The sequence below is a fragment of the Dermacentor albipictus genome, chromosome 7 (assembly GCF_038994185.2).
Source record: "Dermacentor albipictus isolate Rhodes 1998 colony chromosome 7, USDA_Dalb.pri_finalv2, whole genome shotgun sequence".
In the NCBI taxonomy this organism is placed as follows: Eukaryota; Metazoa; Arthropoda; class Arachnida; order Ixodida; family Ixodidae; genus Dermacentor; species Dermacentor albipictus.
Window position 1 is genome coordinate 95,971,658 of NC_091827.1, and position 22,207 is coordinate 95,993,864.

Here is a 22,207-nt window from a genome sequence, read left to right on the forward strand (position 1 = left end):
ATAGTGTGTCACTCTGCCGCTCAAAGTGCATTGAAGATTTTGGATCTGGTTCACCACTTCAGTATTCGCCTGGTGACAGGTACCTTCAGAACAAGCCTTATTGAGCGTTTATACATAGGTTCCAGTGGGTGGTCACTCCATCTGCAAAGAACATATGTATGCTTCACATACTTCCTCAAAGTGTATGCTAATCCTGAAGACCCATGTCCTAAAACCTTTAACGATTTGAGGTCTGCCACAATATTTCAAAGCCTACCTTTAATGGGAAAGCCTTTCTGGCTACACGTGAGGAAGCTGAGCGAGGAAATGAATATCCCACTACATGTGCATCTCCTGATGGCTCCAACAAGGCTGTTGTCACTGTGGTTATGGCAACTGGTAGAATGCCGTCATTTGTTGAAGTTACAAAGCGTGCTTCAGGGATGCACATCCTTATGCACTTTTTTTAGCTTCATTTGAAGTACTCCTGTCCAGAATTTTATACCAACGCGTCAAAGTCGCCTAATGGTGTATCGTACGTGAAAGTCAGGCCATCCCTCTTGGAATGCACTGTTCTGCGGGCAGAGAAGAGCATCTTTACGGCAGTCTTATCGAGTACTGCTGGTTGTAAAACACATAAAGGCAGGCAGTAAAACTGCAAAAAGCTGTCGTATTTACAAACTTCCAAATATTAGTAAGAGCTTTAGTGCCTACAGAAACATAAAAATCTAGTAACCAATGACCACTACTCATCTCTTTGTACTATCAACACATCTAAGCAATATATGTTGTGTGTCAGAGCACACAGGCATAGTGGGCAATACGCCTACAGACGAACTTGATACAGCTGTAACAACGAGAGCCTGTAATTCAACCATAACCATCCCTCCTACATGCTTGAAGTCTTCCTTGTGCAATAAGCTGAGAAACTTTTCGCAATCCATCTGGGGCCGCAAAACCTCTAATGAACTTTATTTGATTGGGCTCCGGTAACAAAAGCGTGACAAACTGATGCCATGTCCTGTCGACTGGGAATAGGACATGCTATGCGATACTCATTCGTACTTGCTGACTAGTGGTGAACTTCCCCTCTGTGATATATGTAGCGAGAGACTGACCATTCTCCACATCTTGGTGGAGTGTTGGGAAGCAGAGGCTGAACAAAATAAGCACTTTCCTCTAGCACACTGATGCCGCATTCCCCATTAATCCTGTATTGTTTCTTGGAGCAGAGCCAATTTTTTACCATAAATCAGTTTAAAATTTTTTACAAGTTGTCGACTTATTGCATGTTATAAGCCCACAAGATTCGTAGCCATCCTCTCACCAGAGGCTGCTATGATAGTAGCGACTTGTATAGCACATGCCTCCAAGCCCTTGTGCTTAAGGGCTCTGGTGAGGCAGTAGTGCTACGTGTAGTGACTTATATTAGTATATCACCTCTTCTTAATACATTGTTTTTTCATAGCTTATGTCATGTATCATCGTCTAGTTTTAATGGATATATAATTGCAAACTTTTCAAATAATATTTTTGGGCCATTATAGAGCCACGTTTCATCCACATCTCAATATTGTTCACAAATCAGTGACAGCCTATTATCATGGCCTTCATGTTTTTGGCAACATCTGGCCGTTCAGCCAATAAATTCCTCTAATCATCATCAATAATACATATTATCCCGAAATCATGATACACACAGAAGGTAATTATTGAAATTTAAGGTAAAACTCAATTTCTTTGGTTTATGAGCAGTGTGAAACAATAAGATAAATAAGGTGTTTAAAATAGCCAATCTGTATTATGAATATAGTATCAGCTCACTTAAAGTGCCTAACCTTACGATGCGATAATCTATGGCTTCTCTGGGCACAAAGGCCACTTCACCCGCAACAGAATCAAAAGCTCCGCCCCCTTAAAGCACTAGAGGTGAAGCTGCCACGCAACTGGCATACACGTGTTGCAGAAGTGTGCACTTATCGGTTCATTGATTGGACACCGAGGCGCTGCTTGCCAATCTTCACAGCTGTTCCTCCTCTCAAACTGCAAACATAGGTCGACCACAGCAGGTCAGCATGTCATGCGCCAGAACAGCCAGGAATAGCCGAACCCAACGAAGGAACAGAACCAAGAACATTTAACTTTCAAACATGTGACTAAGGAGCCACTATAGAATGCTTTGCACCCCGAGTGAGGGGCCCTTTAAAGATGCCACAGCTGCCAGCTGCATTTATACTGCAATGTCAGGTGGTGTTTTACTATTCAATGTAGCATAGACCCAAAAGCTAACTTGGCCTGACTGTGGCATATACAAACCTGCAAGTTTCGTGCGTGATGGGATTTCACCAAAGTACTGAGAGAAAGTGCAGTTCACAGGGGCGTGACGCTTGGTATTGTGTGCTGATCAAGCACACTATAGGCAAAGTCAGTGAGAATCAACTCTATCATGCCTTCATGCTTTCCATTGGAGTTGTTTTCTAATATAATGTCGGTTCCTCTCTTTCTCTACAAACTATTAAGTGACTGCTTGATGGAGCATGTTATGTACACAAACACACTATGCACCGTTTTTAGAATGTGTGATGTCAGTTTTGGTTAGTGTTGGTACCTTAGGGAACTTTTATATACCAGTGTGACTGCTGCCTTAAGTATTGTTGCTTGAATAGATTAAAATCTATGCAACATACTTTACTGGAATGGAGCAGTTATCTGTTAAATAAAAAATCTGTTTGCTATGTCCTTGCGCTGCTCTGAGTAAATGTGTGTGTTTCTGAATGTGGCGTTATTCTTGATATATTGTAATGCTTGCGCTAACACCATGTAATCTTCCTCAGTGTCATTTCTGACATCACAGAGATGTTAATGTTCATCCATAGCTTACATTATGAGCCAAATATAAAGATCTACGAGTCCATTCTTCGCTTATTTAAGTTATATAGTTGAACCTACTTAGAACAATGCTGGTTTTAACAAAGAGCAGCTATGCCTATGTAAACTTTATGTGTGTCCTATGGTAAAATCAGCTGCTTACTACACTGTTCCCCATGCTGCGATATATCGGTTGTAACAATTAATTCTGGCTACAGGGTCTCTACATTGAAAGAAAAATAAAAGCGAAATCCTGGAAAAGGGAAAAAGTGACCCGCAGCATTTTTGTGGGTGCCACACTCGCCACGAGCCTTCGCGATACCACCAGCCTCTCGCGCATCTCTCTCGTTTCTCTCCCACCTTTCCTAAGCACGAATCGGCTGCGCCAACAGTCATTCGTGCAGATGGCCGTTAGCGTAGTCGGCACATTGGTTACAGTCAGCCCTCCATGAGCTTACCATTTCTCACATACAAATCATTTCTACCTGTGGGAAAATATGTGTGGGTTTAAATAATGCTATCGTTGTGCAGTCGCATATCAGATTATTGATTGGGGTGCGCAGTTATTTGAAACTTTCGAACAACGAATCAGTATTTGATTTGGTCATGTTATGCACTGATCATTGGCCAACAAGGCTATCTTTTTATATTTTATATGATAAAGAATGAGCACACATGCTCCGAAGAGCTGCCGAGTTCGCAAGGGAATTGCTTAGTTACAGCTAATGTTGTGCTTTTAATAAAGCATGCTTCATACTGCACAGTGTAATCACAGAAATTTTACAATGTTCTAAATTGCCAGGACAAAATTGTTTTCTATTTAAAATGAAATGCTTGTACTGTGTAACTAGAAAGCCATTCAAAAAAATTTTATTTCTTTCTGGCGATATTTGATTTCTTTTTGGTTCATACCCAATTTGGTTTCAAAATCTATGCACCCCTAATGATGGAGAAAAGTAAAAAAGACCCGCTGTGGTGGCACAATGACTTTGGCATTGCGCTGCTTAGTCCAAGGACATGGGACTGAATCCTAGCCTTGGCAGCTGCATTTCGACTGGGGCGAAATGCAAAAACGCCTGCGTGCAGTTCATTTGGCACATATTAAAAAACCCCAGGTGGCCTGAATTAACCAATTGATTGCCAGGTAATATGCACACCACGAGGCCCCCAAAACCGATTATTTTGGCCCTGTATGAGTGCTACTGATGTTTCTACTAATTACTAAAAATTTATATTTAAAAAAACACTATCATCTGCTACAATACTAGTTTTATCTGTTGACATGTTCAAGTGAGCATATATTGCCGGTTGTGCTGTCTATGAATAGCCTTTAAAATGAACCATACCTCCCCCAATTAGACTGAAACACTGCTTGACCTGAAAGTGCACAAGTGAATGCACAGAGGAAAGCATCCGTATTGGTGCTGTTTGTGCCCTCAAAGATTTTTGCAAAGGCCCAAGCTGAAGGATGACCTGTGCATTCACACGGGAGATGAACTGTATCATTGCACTGTCTGCTCCAAGTCTTTTGTGCAGGCTGCTCATTTGAGGAGAAATATGAAAATGTAGCACTGGTGATACCACTGACTAGGTCACTGGTCATGAAGGTGTACTATATGTGCTATTCACAATCTGAATAGGGAATCTGCATAGTATGTTCTGGTAAATCTGCCAATTAACTTGAACGCATGCTTCAGCGTAATCTAGCAAGTTGCAGGGACATTGCAGTGCATTACTGTAACCCTTTTAATGTAGCATTCCTTTATGTGTAGACACAACAAAGCTCATCCATCAACAGTCCTTTCAGAAGACCTGTGCATACAGCAAAATGTTCGGTTGTGATAAATTCTGATTGTTGGGTCGTGCTGATACAAATGAATTCCACATGAACTGCTGCCTGTTTAAACATTTTTCTGAATTCATTAATGTTTACAGTGAACAAGAAAAGCTAATTGTGTGTTCTCTTTCTAAGCTGTTAGTGGCTTCACTTGTAGGAAAGTCCCATTTGTTGATGTACATGATTATGTGGGTGCCTTTTGTTTGTCCTAACAGCATATCTAGCCCTTTCAGTGCTGGGCTTTTTTAGAGGTAACACACCTCCAGCATAGGGTCTTTTTTTTTTCATGGATATTAGCAAACGAATACAAGGGTTTAATTTGGTTATATAGAAGGGCAAAAATGACAGATGACCTCCTGGTAGGGTCCTCGCATTTCTACCTAATGTCAGTGACACAGCGGGACGAAAACATGAAAACATATCGGTACGTCAGTGGCGCTCAAAAAGTGTTACGGAGTCGTGAAAGTGAACATTGTTGGTGAACTCAAATAAGCTGTTTTATTGTCTTGTTGGCATCTCTTAATGCGCTAGCATTCTTAGAGCATTTCCTGGGGCCAGCTACCTATGTATGTACATTTGTGTCTAACCATCTTCCCCCCTACCTAGATCACTGGGTACTCTGTGGACGAATGGGTAGCACATCGTGCTACTGCACTGAGACAACAGAGTGTGAAATCAACCATAAGAAATTTCTTTGCTGCTCCATAGTGTGTATTTTTTATGTTATTATCAAAGATGTGAACATTTTGTCTTTGCCATGACAACTTATTGAGAACATTCCTATTTTATGTGGCTAAAGTGGCAACCCATGCAAGCATTACACTCTATCTCTTTCACATTAATAAATCCTAAAGAGTTCAAAGCATTTATTTGTGAAGAAATATTCGGATTTTAGAAACCTTGTCACTGTCCAATTGTATATATAAATATTGAGCAAATATAATTCGTTGAGCAGCTGTTCTTTGTTTGATGTTTTCTGAAATTCACCTGAAGGCACTGGACTAGCAAAGGGTTCAATATTAGCACTAACGTCTATGTGTTCTGATTTTGGCATTCCATAATTGCAGCTTGATTTTCATTATGCAGGATCAAGGCATCCATCCTCACCAACTACCGAAGACGAACCGCAGAGACACCTTCACTGCTGCTGTGACTTCACTGCTGTGACTTCTGCTGTGACTTCTGCTATGCCTTCACTGCTGTGACTTCTGCTACATTGAAACTAGAAAACTATTCTGGCTGAAAATATATGTCGGGGTCCAAAAAGGCGTGAAGCCATTTCAGTGCCCTTCATTCCCTCATAGCTTTTCGCAAAAGGGCACTGTTAACACACCTACATGTTCACGCGGGTGAGCGGCCGTTTCAGTGTCATTTGTGCCCTCGGAGATTTTCACAAAGGCTCGGACTGAATAATCACTTGTGAAGCCACTCAGGCAAGCAACCATATCAGTGCCGCTAGTGCCCTCGAACTTTTGTGAAAAGCAGCAACCTCGAGAGACACTTTTAGACCCGCACAGGCGAGCGACCACACCGCTGCACCATCTGTTCAAAGCCCTTTGTGATGGCCAATCACTTGAGGAAAGATATGGAAATACAGCACGATGATGCTGACGAGTAGGCAGCAGCCACGCTGGTGTACTTTTGGGGATAAATGTAGTCTGAATATGGAATCTACCTAAAACATGCACAGTGGGCTGTGTGGTGTTCTTGTATATTAGGGAAAGTGCAACTTTTGCTATATTGGTATTTGTTGAACTGCCAAGTAACTTTTGTTTCAGTGTACTCTAGCAAGTTGCAAGGAAATTTTTGCAGTGACAGTATGATTCCTTTGTAATATGAATCGTACTGTGCAAAGTTTCATAAGATATTCAGTGTACAGCATTTGTCAAAATAAATGAACTAAGTGCAAGTGTTGCTTTGTTTTTTCAATAATTCTCCGTGCTGGAATTCTGTGATGAGCGAGAAAGTACTCCTGGATGCTTCCAGATGATGATTATGGTTATGATGATGAGTATGATTCCTTTATCGTGTGAATCATACTGTGCAAAGTTTCATAAGATATTCCATGTGCAGCCTTTGTCAAAAGAAATGAAGGCAATAGAAGCACAAGTGTTGATTTGTTTTTGAATAATTCTCATTGCTGGAATTCTGTGATGACTGAGTAAAGTGCTCCTGGATGCTTTGACCAACACAGAAGGAAACCCACAAAACATTTTGTATTCAGCTGCCATCATCAACATAGTGGCTCTGTTTCTTTCAACAAAAGCTGTCAATGTGGCCGGCATAAGATGTTCATTCTTGACGACACTGTTCTCCACTAGACTATGAGGTCGTGCCAGATGGCATTTTGCAATCACAGTGGCACCGCTCAAGGCCTAAAATAGTCTATGTTGTGCGCCTTAACCCCTTCTACCAATGCTAACAACTCTAGGACTTTTCTTGTGTGTGTGTGTTATTTCTCTTCATTGCATGTGCTTTAGTTTCTTGCGCTCGTGTTTGTAGCATTGGGATGATGCATATTAAGAGGGTGCGTTGACACGTGTACTTATTTAGCCTTTTCTCGTGGACTCTATTTCACCCACTAACAAATTGAAGTTATTCATCAGTGCAAGAGGCACCTGCATGATTGGAACTTACTGGAATGTTATCGATGGTTACATGCATTGTCTGTTGCCATTGTAGCTTGTCGATGATGAAGCGATGGCAGACCCCACTGCCATCCACTGCCATGGTCCCCCTCCACACCCACGCAAGGGCCTTGCAGCGCCGCAATTCCTTCATCCACCGCCACCGCTGCCAGCAAGCCTGACATTCGCCTAGTGCAGCATTCCAAGGAAGACCGACATTTGGCACGACCTGACCATCATCTTCTCTGCTATCACTGTGGAGGAGCAGGTCATGTCTACCGCCGGTGCCCATACCGCGAAATAGGACTATGAGGGTTCGCCGTCAACGCTCTCCACCCACAGCATGATCGACACCCTCGCGATATTGCCAACTACCTCGCTACCACTCAGTGGAGCCCTCCACAACCATCCCGTTCGACATTACCAGGCCGCTATCTGTCGCCGCAGCCCCAAACATACACTGGCCCAGCCCGGGGCTGGTCTCTCAGCCCATCTCTGGAAAGCTAAAAGCAACAACAGATGTAGGTGCGGTTGCTGTTTGCTGAACTGACAAACATCCTCCACCAATGTCGAAGACGGGGAAAAGACTATGTCAACAACATATCAACGAGACGCCGCCATCCCCACAAAGCCTAGAAGCAAAGAATAGCCCGACAAAAGAAGAGCTGATGACGTGACGTTCCAGCCACAGGTCAACATGACGCACCCGTGATCCAGCGCCAAGACCTAACTGCAGTGCAAGAACCACTGACCTCGACTTGCTTCTCAATGACCACACTGTCACCGCCTTAGCGGACACAGTAGCTGCCTGATCCATCATGAGTGGACCCATCGCCACCCAGTTGAACAAAGTTGACAGCGCATGGGAAGGCTCTCAAATTTGGACCACTGAAGGGCACCTAATAGCACCACCTCGAATCTGCACGGAAAGAATTCTCATTCATGACGGGACCTGCCCGGCCACTTATGTTATCCTCCAACAGAGTTCACGAGATGTCTTTTTTGACGTGCGCTTACTGAACCAACATGGCGCAGTCATTGACCTGAAGTAGAAGTCGATAATGTTGTCTGAAAATCAAGCCATAACGCCAGAGAGCTCTCATAGTCACTACACCTTGAGTGTGCTCAAAGTGAGCATCCCACCTTGCTTCAGCAGTGTCATTTCCGTTCACACCGAAACACCCTCAGACGTAGAAGGCGTCATCGAGGGTGATCAAGGTCTACTGCTAAATCGTGATATTTGCGTCGAAAAAGGGATGGCTCAACTGCATGGAGGAAAAGCAAAAGTGATCCTGACGAACTTCAGCCAGGAGTTCAAGCACGTCAACAAGGGCATGATGATTGCATACCTTAAGGAAATTGTGGAAACCAGCAATGCATTTGTCCTCTCCAATTCTGCCTCGTCTACCCTGACAATCATAGTTCCAGACCTAGTCTTCAAAATAAATCCGAGCCTCCCCATAAGGAAGCAACAGTAGCACGAAAGTCTTCTCCGGCGATACAAAAACTCCTTTTCAATGTCATCGAAAATTCGGCAAACACCAGTCGCAAAGCATTGCATAATAAATACCCAAAGAATCTGCTTGACCACTCCGCCAGAGCCCTTACCTAGTGTCAATGTGAGAATGAGAAGCTATAAGGCAAAAAGTCAACAAAATGCTGTGCAATGGCATCATCCACCTGCCGAAAAGCTCATCGGCATCTCCTGTGGTCTTAGTGAAGAAGTATGAAAGTGCGCTTGTGTGTCAATTATATTAGCTTGAACAAAGTCACCAAGAAGGACATATACCCCCTCCCATGGGTAGACAATGCATTAGACCGACTCTGCTATGCTAAGTACTTTTCACTGATGGAGCTCAAGCCTGGTTATTGGCAAATTGAAGTTGACGAAATGAATCGAGAGAACATCGCGTTTCTCATGCCTGACGGCCTATGTGAGTTTAAGGTGATGCCATTTGGACTTCGCTCTGCGCCTGCAACATTCCAGCACATGATGATGATGATGTAGTCTTTGCCACAAATTTCTAACATCACCTGAGGCGGCTTCAGACAGTACTGGAGGTGATCAAGTCATCTGGACTTGCCCTGAAGCTGGAAAAGTACCGTTTTCGTTTTGAAGAACTTCTCTTCCTAGGCCACATCATCAGTAAGTCTGGAGTCCGTCCTGACCCACAGAAGATAGCTCCCATAGTTAAGTTTCCGCGGTCTGCCGACAAGAAGGCAGCGCGCAGATTTCTTAGCCTGTGTGCCTATTACAGGTGTTGTGTAAAAACTTCTAAAGAATTGAGGGACCCTTAACTCATCTCACAAAAGCCAATGCTGACTTTAAATGGGAAACACGACAGGACGCCGCCTTTCAGGAGCTGAAACGATGGTTGCAATCACCAGCGGTGCTTCCACACTTCGACGAAGACACTGAAATGGAAATCCACACCAATGGGAGTAGTGTAGGCCTCGGTGGTGTGCTAGTTCAAAGGAAGGATGGAGTTGAAAGCATAGTAGCTTACGCCAGTTAGTCACTGTCAAAAGCGGAAGTGAATCATTCTACAACCGAGAAAGTGTGCCTAGCGCTCATTTGGGCTATGGTGAAATTTTGGTACTACATATACAGCACGTACACTAAAACGGTAAGTGACCACCATGTCTTGTGTTGGCTGGCAAGCTTAAAGGATCATTCAGGTTGCCTAGCACAATAGAGTCCCAGACTTCAGGAATTCGGCAACACCGTGGTGTATAAGTCCAGGAGGAAGCATTCTGACGCTGACTCCCTGACGTATGCCCCTATTGACCCGGCACCACAAGATGAATTGGATGACAATGCCTTCCTAGGAACGATAACTGCAGACAGCTTCACCGAACAGCAATGAGTGGAGAGAACTTCTCCTCAGTTGCACAGACTACCTTCTTGTTGTGCCAGCAGCACTTTGACCAGAAGTCTTTCATGCCCTGCATGACGATCAGACAGCCAGGCACCTTAGGTTTTCTCGTACGCTTGCAAGAAGGTAAGAGAAATGCTGTTGGCCACGCCTGACCGCCGATGTAACCCACTATGTCAAGGCATGCCATGATTGCCAGCGACGCAAGACACTACAGACAAGGCCAGCAGGTTTACTTCAGCAGATCGAGCCTCCTTGCCAACCATTTCAGCAAATTGGGATGGATTTGTTGGGACCCCTTCTAATGTTAACATCTGGGAACAAATGGATTGTCGTGGCCACCGACGACCTTATCCACTACACTGAAACAAATTCCCTGCCCAAAGGTATTGCAGCAGAAGTAGCCAAATTTTTCGTTTAAAACATCCTGCTATGACATTGTGCACCAGGAGTCCCCATTATTAACAGTGGAATGGCTTTCACAGCTGAGCTTACTCCAGTCATACTGCGATATAGCCAGACAAGTCACTGGCGGACCACTGCCTACCACCTGCAGACCGATGGCCTAATGGAACGCCTCATCAAGATGCTCGCCGACATGTTAGCGATGTACATCAACGACGAAGATAAGACGGGTGCCACCCTGCTGTACGTAACCTTCGCTTACAACATGGCAGTGCAAGAAACAATGCAGATCGAACTGTTCAAGCTGGCTTACAGTGGGAACCAGATGACTGCTCTCGATGCCATGCTGCCGCACATCACTGACGAAGAGAATCTCTACATCGACACCTATTTTAAGCGCCCCGAAGAAGACCGGCAGTTCAGCCGCCTGCAGATCAAGAACCAGCAGAGGACTGACAGCTAACACTACAATCTTCGACGGCGCTATTGTCGAGTACCAGCCCAGTACCAGTGTTTGGGTTTGGACTCCAATACGCTGACGAGGACTTAGTGAAAAGCTTTTGCAATGCTATTTTGGACCCTGCAAGATCATCCAGTGTATTGGTGCACTGGACTATGAGGTCATGCCAGACGGCATTTCGCAACCACTGTGGTGATGGCTATTTCAGCTCACTGAAATAGTCTATGTTGTGCACCTTACGCCCTTTTACCCTCAGTAACTAACTGTGGGGAGTGTTTTTTTCTTTGTTTGTTATTTATCTTCACTGCATGTTCTTTAGTTTCTTGCACTTGTGCCTCTGGCATCGAGACAATGTTTTCTAAGATGGGGGTATTGACACATGTACTTATTTATCCTTTTCTCGTGGACTGCATTTCACCCACTAACAACCTAAAGTTATCAGTGAGCACAAGATGCACATGCATAATTCGATCTTACTAAAATGTTATTGATGGTTGCATGCATTGTCTGTTGTCAACGAAGCGTGTATAATCTGATTGTATGCATGGTGCAAATTGTGTATTACTTGCTTTGTGTACTTGGTTATGTACTAAATTCGTGTACTTGTTTATTAATTATTGATGTCTTTTATGCTTAGCAAAGCAAAGGGTGACTGATTAAAACAGCTCTAATGATGAAACTAAACAAGTGTAAACGCTGAAACAGCATCTGACCACACAATGCAGAGATAATAATTATTGCAAATTGCTATGTGTTCAGGGTATTACGTATGTAGTAAATGGCTGAGATGATAAAACACCAGTATAAAAATACTTTTAATAATGATGCATTCGGGACAAAGGGCATCTGGTCTCATTTCAAGACTTCATTGCTCAAGTGTGCTGCTTGTTATTTCAGTAACCATGTGGTAACACATCTGTTTGAAAAAGAGGGAGGAGGGGGGTAATTTTTGTATTGTCAGTGCAATGGGTTGAGCTCACGTTTCTAAGTTTGTGTTGCTAACAGCTGTCTTATAGAGGATTGTCCAAGAGAAGCATTATTTTGTCATTCCACTCTCAACACCAGATGCTCACCATTTGTACTGTTTCGATAATTGCACCTTCACTTATTTTGCAAGTGTTACTAGTGCATAGGCTGTTGTAAAATGCACAAACTTGAGTGACAATGCTGACATGGTCACAATGGGTAACACATGCAAATGCCATGGTGTACAAATGTCTTTGTAACAAATGTGTCATTTAGGCAGAAAGTATCCTAAATAGCCAACCGTTGCATAACACTTATCTGCACTGTTGTACATTCAGGTGGATGACAATTTTCCCTTTAAAAATGTCCTGAAACTCAGTTTCTAGGGGGGGAAATTAATTGGTGCCTGAAGGAAATATAAGTGTTGAGAAAATCAAAACAGTGCTCTGTGTGGTATTTTTTTATATAACCCTCAAGAACTACTGAACTAACAAAAGGTTCATCATTAGCACCAGCACCTTTGTGCTCTTATTCTGGCATTTTATAAGTGCAGGTTTGTTTTTATTGTGCAGGATCAAAGCATTCCTCCTCTCCAACAACTACCAAGAATGACAAGTTGCAGCAGAGACGCCTCCACCGCTGCGACTTCTGTGCCTACGAAACCAGAAGAGTGTTCGATTTGAAAACACACATCAGGGTCCACACAGGAGAGCGTCCATTTCACTGCCATCTGTGCCCTCATAGCTGCTTGCAAAAATCCCACCTGAAGAGTCATTTACGCACCCACACAGGCAATAAGCCATTTCAGTGCCCTTCATGTTCTCTGAGCTTCTCACACAAATCCAACCTGAGGAGTCATTTAGACACCCACACAGGCATTAAGCCATTTCAGTGCCCTTCATGCTTTCTGAGCTTCTCACGCAGATCCACCCTAAACAAACACTTACCAGTCCACTCAGTCAAGCGGCCACATCAGCGCCATAAAAACATGGCATCATACGACAGCCCTGTCTAGCCATGTAGGTGTGCGTTATGTATTAGGCAGAGTACAGCATTTTGAATCTGCCTACCTGCACAGTGCGTTGCATAGCATTCTGGTGCATCAGGAAGCAAGTGTTGATGTGTTATTTATTGAATTGCCAAGAAACTTCCCAAGATGTGGCATAATCTAGCAAGTTGTAGGTACATTTGTTTACTGATATTCTTTACACTGCACTAACCATATTTATGTGATATGCCTTCATGTGCAGGCCTAACAAATTTATAAGCGATCATCCCTCATCTATTCAAAGCACTTGTTTGCAGTGAAGTAGTCAGTATAAATTCTGAATGTTAGGCCAACCATTGGGATTTATTGGTTTTCCCCAAATATACTGCTGCCTAAGTGAACATTCTTCAAGTTAAATGGCCCCTCAGCAGGTTTAGGCATTGCCAACAGACAAACATGGTGCATTAGTTGTGCCATATGACAATTCAGCTAACTATGAAACCGTTCCGCGGCACGAAAACAGCTCAAATTTTAATTAAAAGCCTGTGTGCCTTTCCTCTAGAGGTGGCCTCGCTTAAATGCCTCGCCATTATAGTCACCATACAATTTTTTTCCTCCTTAGGGGCTGTGAATACTTGGCTTTTACTGCCCTCTAGAACTAAAATTTTCAGTCTCATTTAAAATTGCTCCGAAGGCCTGCCAGTGAACTTTAGGCATCTTAGTGCTTGGACTGTGACAGCAAATGTCGGGTGCGCACATGAATCATTAATAAACATATATACATCTGTCCTCTAACAGTGGCCCCTTTTCCACTTTTGGTATGCTTCACCACAGTACGTTATATATGCTTGATCGCATAACACTGCTGTATTGCGGCGAAGCTGACTTTCCTGACCCGACATTATGCAATGAGACTCGCCGTGCTTTCAGCAATGGTGCTGAAAGCACGGCATTTCAGCAACATTGCAACACAGCAAAATGTCTGAAAATTTAAGTGGTGAAGGGTTTAATTGAGCGTCCTACATTTGAGACGTTCTTTCCGGTTCGCTCTAAGGGGTACTTGGTGGTGCTACGATGGCGTCCGAAAAGCAGGCTCCTGAAAAATCTGTCGTTGACTGTAGCACAATACCACACCAAAATACATGACTAAGTATTGCATGGGACTTTGGTACAGCTTCAAAAGCAGAATGTGCGGAACCACTAGTGCAATTAGAGACAGAAGTTGATGCATTATCGAGACTTGAGACATTGCTAATTCGAGTTACAAAGACGTGGGACGAGAGCACGAAGCAGACAGGACAAGATGGTGTTGTGTGCTGCGTGCTTTCTGTCCTTGTTCCATGCCTTTTTAGCACTAGTCCACAATGTCTCAAATCTGCACCACTGTGAATGTATCTGAATGTGAAAGGCGGAAGAGAAAGAAGAATCAAAAAGGAGGCTGGGCTCATGGTATACATGTGATGCGGTCTCTCGTCTTGGATATCGGAAAAGGCAGGAGAGGAATTTGACTTATGGACACTAGTTGTGGTAAAGAGGATGCCTACGTTCGGAGTGAAGCTTACCTCCTGGCAGCACGGTAACCTGGCATTTGAATTCCTTCTATGTCCTCAAATAAGGAACCAGTTTTAAGAAATTATTTCATTAAAATGCTCTTCACACTTTACAGTTCTGGTTTCTAAGCAAAATTTCCGATAGAGCCTAATGGTACATGTGCCCCGGAAAAGCTAACTGCATGCACTTTTTATCCCAGACCAAGGTGGATTTTTCATTTACTGTGAAGCTTCCTTTGAGATGGCCATACAGGTTTCCTTTGGAGCTTCATGCTACAGCCAGGCAGATGACTTCCCTTTCGTAGTTATTATGAAGCGTTAAAGGGGCCCCGAAGCACTTTTGAACATTGTACAAAAATGTTGCCGATCTGTAGAAGAGGCTCCTGTGAACATGTGAGCCACATATTATGTAGTACACTGCATGAAGCAGGGAATTTATAATCTCTTGTCAAATGCAGAGAAAAATCGCTTTCTCTCACTTCTGCAATGTTATCATGCAGAATAATCGCAAGCAGCTGCACCCACCAAAAGCTATTGGCTGCGTTCGAGATTGAGAGACCATTCTGAGTATTAATGCTATAATTGCTAACTTTGACTTAAGTAAATGAAATGTACGTATGCCTGTGAGCTCCAAAAGACAGAAAAGGTATTACATCTTTGCGCTGTCGGTCTACACACAACACTTGCATAGCTGTGCATGCTGCACGTGGCGTCCTAGATAGCAACGGCATGCTGCGTGGCACTGTATACTGCAGCCGCCACGGGCTTCTGCGACCATCCCTCTCGCCGCCGAGATGCTGAACTTTTGGGCAAGGCGCTGTAGTAAAGACAAAAGGAAAGAGAAAGTTGCTCATCGGGTGCAATAACTACTTCCAACTTCTCTTATACTTGAAGGATTTGGAAAACAATTGCGGCAGGAGATTCGTGAGGCGATGCAACTTAACAGTGAGGTCATTCTATGATCATTTAGTGATTCAGAGCCCCTTTAATGCTTTCTGGTATGCGAAAAACTTGTACGCTCAGGTACAACCAGTGCGTGGGTGCCTTGTTTTGGCGCTGAACAGTATTTCCATGTTGTCAAAAACATAGATGCACTCATAGGAGAGCTTGCTTACCTCATTTTCTAATTTTTTCTAAAGAAGGCATTTGAAGCGCTCATTTTTCACTGTAGCTTGACTATGTAATTTCTTTCTCTCTCTCTCTCCTGAAAGACAAGTTAGTCTGACATAACAGTTCTGCTGGAACCCACAAGGTGGAGAAAAGTGGGGAGAAAAAAGAGTGGTGGAGAAATATGGGTTTCCTTTATTGCAATTGCTACGATTGGGTGGGTGTCTCATTTTCCCTAATTAATGGATTAGTCTGCGTAAGATTTCACCTTGCTATGCCACTCGCCTTCCTGAAGAGAGTATTGACAGAAAAACATTATCTTAAATTGTGCTTTTTGCATCAGTACCAGGTAGCATCTTGTTCATAGTGATGATTTTTCCACACAATCCGTTTATAAATATCTGAATGGATTAAGATGCTCTCAACGAAAGAACAAATATCCATTGATTCATACTGTCATGGAATCTAATCTGCTCTTTTTGCTGCGGATTGTGTGAGGACATTGAGCTGGCATATGGATCTTTATTGAGTCATACTGTGCAAAGTTTCATACGATCTTATGTACAGCATTTGGTAAAAGAAATAAAGACTGTAGGAGCACAAATACTGCTTTTTTATTTAGGAGTTTATGGTGCTAGAGGACTGTTAGGAGCTGCAGTACTATCTAATGCTTTGACCAGTGGAGCAGGAGGTGAACAGGACATTTCATATTCATTTCCCGTCAGTAACATAGTCACTGTGTTTCTTTCGACAAGGCCTACACATTTGTTAGTGAGCCTTGCGACTGGTGCAAGAGGCAGCCTTGGCAACGCTTTTGTTCTCCACTTTCTCTGCCTACGTGAGTATCACCAGGAGATGAAGAATGCTATATTCACATCCCCACTATGTAGGATTTGTAAAATGTGTGATAGCTTTTGTTAGTGGCTGTACCTTCGTGAATTTTCATTCATCTGTGTACAGAGTGGTACTTTTGGAAGTAAGATAAGGGGTCTTCTATTCCCATCACATTTCTGTTCTGTTGGATCTGATATGTGTACTCCATGTTGGAGCATTTCTTCTTCGCTTACTCGGTTTGAGCCCTGCCTTTGTCTGTGCATGTAAGCATTTTTTGACAAAAATTGAATAATCTGTCCTTACGAAAAATTGGCATTTTCTTTTCTGAAAGATTATGTGATATACTGTGCTTAATTAGTGCATTGCTAAATTTGTTTGTTTTCTTTTTGCCTGCACATTTAGCAATAACTTTCATCGCACTCATATGTTTATAAACAATCTTTCCCTTTCTTATGTTTACAGTCTCCTTAGCATTTTATTATTTTCCATGCTGCAACAAAATTTCAGTGAGGGTACTTGCAGTTTTGCTTATTGTCATTGAATGCACTTGCTATGACAGATATTCACCGGCAATTTATTGTACCAGTCAGTTCTTAAAGGGACACTAAAGACAAATATTAAGTCAAGATAAAGTGACAGAAGATTGATTAATGCTCAAGAATCTCTAAGGTGCCAATGTTATCACAAGCAGTACCTTAGTAATCGAGAAACTGAGTTAAATGCAGGACACAATTAGAGACTCCCTCAAAATATTCAAGTACTTGCCCGATGACAAAGGCACTCCTCACTTAAATTCTGTCAATAGTACTTAACCACTCGTTGTAAAAACATCATCGCATTGCAATATAAGACGAATGAAAATGCTACTTGTCTAGTTATATTTCATTTTTTCGAAAAAAGAACCCTCCACAACGATCCGGGCAGTTAAGTAACAGGTTTCGTTTTTGCTTGACTCTGCACCGCCTGTACTTTTGCGTTTCAGTAGTTTCATTATCACTTAGTGCTGCGCTGGTTTCGTTGGCTTGGAAAACTCGCACAAACTGCAAGTAGCTGAGAATTCCACTTCCATGTGATGTTCCGGGATGCCCAAACAGGCCTCGCCACTTGACCAAAAGCAGCTGCAGTGGCGAATGCAGTCCTCTGTCTTGGCTCGATTTCTCCATGGCTGCGCTGCGCATTTGCATTTTGTGCAAAAAAAAAAGAAACCATACCACCATCTGTCAGGTGCCATCGTACTCATCGACAGCAGCAAAGTATGCATTATCACCATTCCCTGGTTGGGTGGCGGAAGACTTGAATTGCGATACAGGTAGTCAGACACTTCAGATGCAATTTTCTCGTAAACTAAGTCTTTTCTTGGACGAAACAAGCGTTACGAGGTTTCTGGGATGGTATTTAAACAGTCCTCGTCGACTTAGTATTTGCCTTTAGTGTCCTTTAGGGTCGGGGTGTTTCTACATTGGTTCTGTTAAGACAATGTCAATTGTACTGCCACTGCTGGTCACCTTTCTCTGATACAGAGTTCATACAGATGCATTACCTAGAAATAATTACCTAGAAAAGCCTCTATTCTGAAAACCACATCTTCAAGGCCTTAGATGCCTTGAAACTTTTATGGGCCCTAAAATTCTTGAATTTCCATTTTGTGTAAACAGTTGCCGAATGAATATTCACATGGGGAGACTCATTAAAAAATATGTCGGGACTCGAAAGAACTCGTGGTACTTTTATTCTGAAAGTGACATTAAAAAGATTTCATTGCGTTGCCATGTGTGCCTCACCTAGTGCACAACAGGCCAGAATACATTTCACCCAGTGTCAAGATGAAGATATTGCCAGTGTCTAACACCAAATCCTGATTCGATGGCTCTGCATTGAATGGAATGTCGTGCTCGCATTTCACATGTGATGGCTCTCAGGCACTTGGAGAATAGCCTCCTCATAGCCAGAGAGAGATAACAGCAGACCATACACTGAAATCCTCTGTGACCATCTCGCTATTTGATGTGAAGGAACCCTAGAGATGCCAAATACACACTGCTTTTTTAGCTTTTTTGTAAATGCAAGCTCAAGGTTTGAAAAGGGTGCAGGCAGCCTGGACTAGTTCTTGCTTGACCTTTTTTAAGATGATGCAATATATACTGAGCTTTATTCTCAGTCCTAAGCAGGTAACAGTGGAAACAGTGTTCAGTATTAAACTCGCGATTACTACTGAAAACCAAAAGTGCATTGTTGCTGAAGTTTAATATTTTGTTTTGCTATGTGCATTAAAAGTTCATTTCTGTTTAATATAACAATGACAACATAGGCGTGACAAAGTCCTTTGAGACGGGTACATGTACATCTCCAAGCCAGCATAAACTCAAGTGTGATACAGTTAAACCTCGATATAACGAGCTTCGATATAATGGAATGCGCATTATATAATGCAGTATTTAACTTTTTATATCTTCTTGTCCATTGAGAGAGACAGATTTATAACAGTACACTGTACACTGAAATCATCTGTGACCGTCTCACTATTTGATGCGAAGGGGGGTAACCAAATACACACGAAGTTTGTTTATACACAATATCAGTATAATGAAATTTCACTGTAGCCATGAGGAAACACTGAGACAATAAATTAGAACTTCCACAGACGCAGATGGTCAAATGGTTGAATTACATGTGGCGGAAATCGCATGCCGCATGACTGACCGAAGCAGAGCAGCATTGTATCCTGCATAAAATCCAACTGCAATAAGATCCTATCGAACCCGGGCACTGTATGCTTTGGGTGCAAGTGAAAGCGTGCGAGAATGAGCCGAGAAGTAGGGCTGCCTGGTGAGCGCCATCTTCCCGCTTGACAATGGGGAAAGGAGGGAGGGGAGCAAGCTCGTGGCAGTGCAATGAAGCGGGTGCGAGGACTGGGGAAGAAGGGGGGGTGGGGAGTGGGGGGCAGGTTGGTGCGAGTGTCCTTTTCTTGCGCAGCTGTGGCTGGGCATGGCTGTCGGCATGCCTGAGCGCATACGCAACTTGCGAGCCCTGTTTTGGAAGTAATCTGCCACCTGTGGAAAGCTGCACGAGCCGAGATGGCGTGGCATCGCACACTGTCTTCCTGCGCATTTAGTGCTGGCAGTTATGTAATCTTGAGCAGTGCTTTTCGTGTTAATGCCATCCCATTGCAGGCGACACTACCAGCCGTGGGGCTGGAGTGCGTGAGAAAGCATGACTGGCTTCATTTCGTAGCGCCAATGTGCAGGTATCGTTGACACGACGTGAAACAATACCTTTAGTCGCCGACTCTCAAGTTCACACGATCAAATTTATTATCATTCAAAAAATTTCCTTTTTGCGATTGACTGATAATTTCGAAAATTTTGCTGCCCCTTCTGTGCAAGAAAAATAAATGGGCGACTATACTTATTTGCATAAAAGATTGAATTTCCATAGAATATAATTTTGATATAACGAAGCAAATTGTCAAGTTTACCAAATTCATTATATTGAGGTTTAACTATATTTGTATGAAGCTTCGTTTTGATTCAACCATGCAAATGTGTCAACTGTGCAAAACATCATTGCACAAGCAGCTAGAGTCATCTGTCTGTCCTGTTTTTCAGTTCGCATTATTTATAAAGTCTCCCAAACTGCACTTGTGCCAGTTTCTAATAGCATAGTTTCTTAGCTGCAACATCATCTGACAGCATCTGTTTTGTGTTCTTAAACTCTAAATAGTAGCTGTGCATTGCTCGCTGTTCTTGTACCATGGTAGTAATATATCTGTATGAAATGGAGCTTGTAAACACTTGAATACGGTATGCTTGCAGTGACCCATCTAGACATTGCAAAGAGAGCAAATAGCTCACGCTGTCACTAATTTCAGTGCTCTGGAGACAGGACACAGTGTTTTGATAGAAAAACATTGCATGAAACATGCAAAGCCGAGAAACTCGGCAATACTATAAGCAATAACGTTATGCAGTTGAACCCAGATATATCGAACTCAAAGGGGATTGCAAGATGGTCCTGTATATTAATAATCTGAAATATAAAACATGGCTATGTGAAGCTTATCTGGAACCTCTGCACATTTTGGACAATTTCCTGAGATTATGAAGAGCAGGAATTTATGCTATTGCTTCTTTGAGTCTATGTCATACACATAAAAGTTTATTTATTTTTGCGCGCAGAATGTTGCTCCCACTGCGGAGTGGTCTGTTATAGGTAATGCTAACCTTAAAGGGCCGCATTGCCCAAGTGAGAGATGTCTGTGCGTCTAGCGCACATTGATGTCAAGGTTTACTCGGAGCAGTATGGAAGCAAATGAGCCTGTACGGATATGTGCCATACCACCACCAGCGCACATGTGCTATAAATTGCATGTGAACATGCCAGGCCAGGTGCAATTCTGGTGTCATGCAGCCACTTTCTATAGGCCTCGAACCCAATTGGGACTGACTTTCTTGGTCGCAACTGGCTCGTTTCTGCAGCAACCTTCAGAAAGGAGCCAATTGCGACCAAAAAAATTCAATCCTGCTCAGGCTTACTGCAATGAAAAGTGTGCTATGTCACACCTGTATTCGTCGTTTAAATGGCCGATCATCATATGTTGGCAACAAGTAATCCAAACAGAATGTTATCAAGTTTCATTATTCTAGCAGACTTCCTGTTGAAAGCAGTTGTCGTCGTTTCTAGTTTGTCTCAGGATCAACCGTCTCTTTTGTGACGCTTGGTGCTCTGATGCCTCACATTCCCTTCTTTCTCGGTCCTTACCCTCCATCTGCTGCATCGATCGGTGGCTGCTGACATTACACAGGTGCTATTCTGCTTGCAGAATAACAGTGCCTTTCCATTCACCTGTAACTCCGTCAAGACTGAATAAAATTGTGCAGAAACCATCGACAATGATTGTCAATGCAAATGAATAATTGAACGAGATGGCAAAAGAGAGAGCAAGGGAGAGAGCGAACCAATGTTTTTTTTTTGCCAAATCCAACCATCCACCATCACCAGCAACCACGAAAATGGCCGAAAGAGCCAAGATTGTTTTGTTGGCCATGCTGACGTAGGCGAAGTGGACGACCCAGCGAAAGAGCCCTTGCTGGCAAATTCGTTATGTTTCCTCATAAATGGCCTGTCAACATATTACAGGATTAGAGTCTTATTTTTTCACGAAGAGTTTCTCTGGTTCTCAGCTGTCGCAGCTGGTGCGATCAGTTATCAAGAACGTTGAAGAATCTGGCTTCAGAGTAGACAGACTCATTGCTGACAACCACAAGATAAACGTGATTGCCTATAGGGACCTCTGTGGCGGATTTCTGACTTACAGAATTGAACACCCGGTTGATCCCGCCGGACTTTTATTTCGCAGCTTCAACTGCTGCCACGTCCTGAAAAATGTAAGATCTGAATTTTTGGAAAGAGAAATTGGCCCGGACGGAAAGATATCATTTCGTTACTTGAAGAAAATATACGACTTGCAGAAAGAACTGATCGCTAAACCCGTGAGAAAACTTACTAGAAAACATATCTTCCCGAACAACATCGAAGAAATGATTGTAAAAAAAATTTTTCTCCAAGGGTAACGGCGGCCTTGCAATTTTTAAGTCACAGCTGCGACTACTCCGTCGCTGCAGCATGCAGGACCAACAATAACTTTCATGAACGTCTACCGTTGGTTCATATTTCACGGCACCAGCAACACGGCGCAATACATCCACCAAAA

At 43.0% G+C, this 22,207-nt stretch overlaps 1 protein-coding gene across 16 annotated transcripts in view; it reads left to right on the forward strand.

Moving 5' to 3' along the window:
- LOC135897010 (gastrula zinc finger protein XlCGF49.1-like) overlaps nucleotides 1-13,852 on the forward strand; it is a 59,623-nt gene extending 45,771 nt beyond the window's left edge. For 15 of the 16 annotated variants that reach the window (XR_011507489.1, XR_011507496.1, XR_011507487.1 and 12 more), the window contains one exon: nucleotides 5,771-6,593. Coding sequence is in view for 2 of the 16 variants with exons in the window: in XM_065425571.2 (XP_065281643.1) it covers nucleotides 5,771-5,837 (67 nt within the window). In the remaining 14 variants the exon portion in view is untranslated. Of the gene's footprint in view, nucleotides 1-5,770; nucleotides 6,594-12,590 lie in introns of those variants that run through there. The other variant, XM_070522533.1, reaches the window with a different exon arrangement.
- The last annotated feature ends 8,355 nt before the right edge of the window (nucleotides 13,853-22,207 follow it).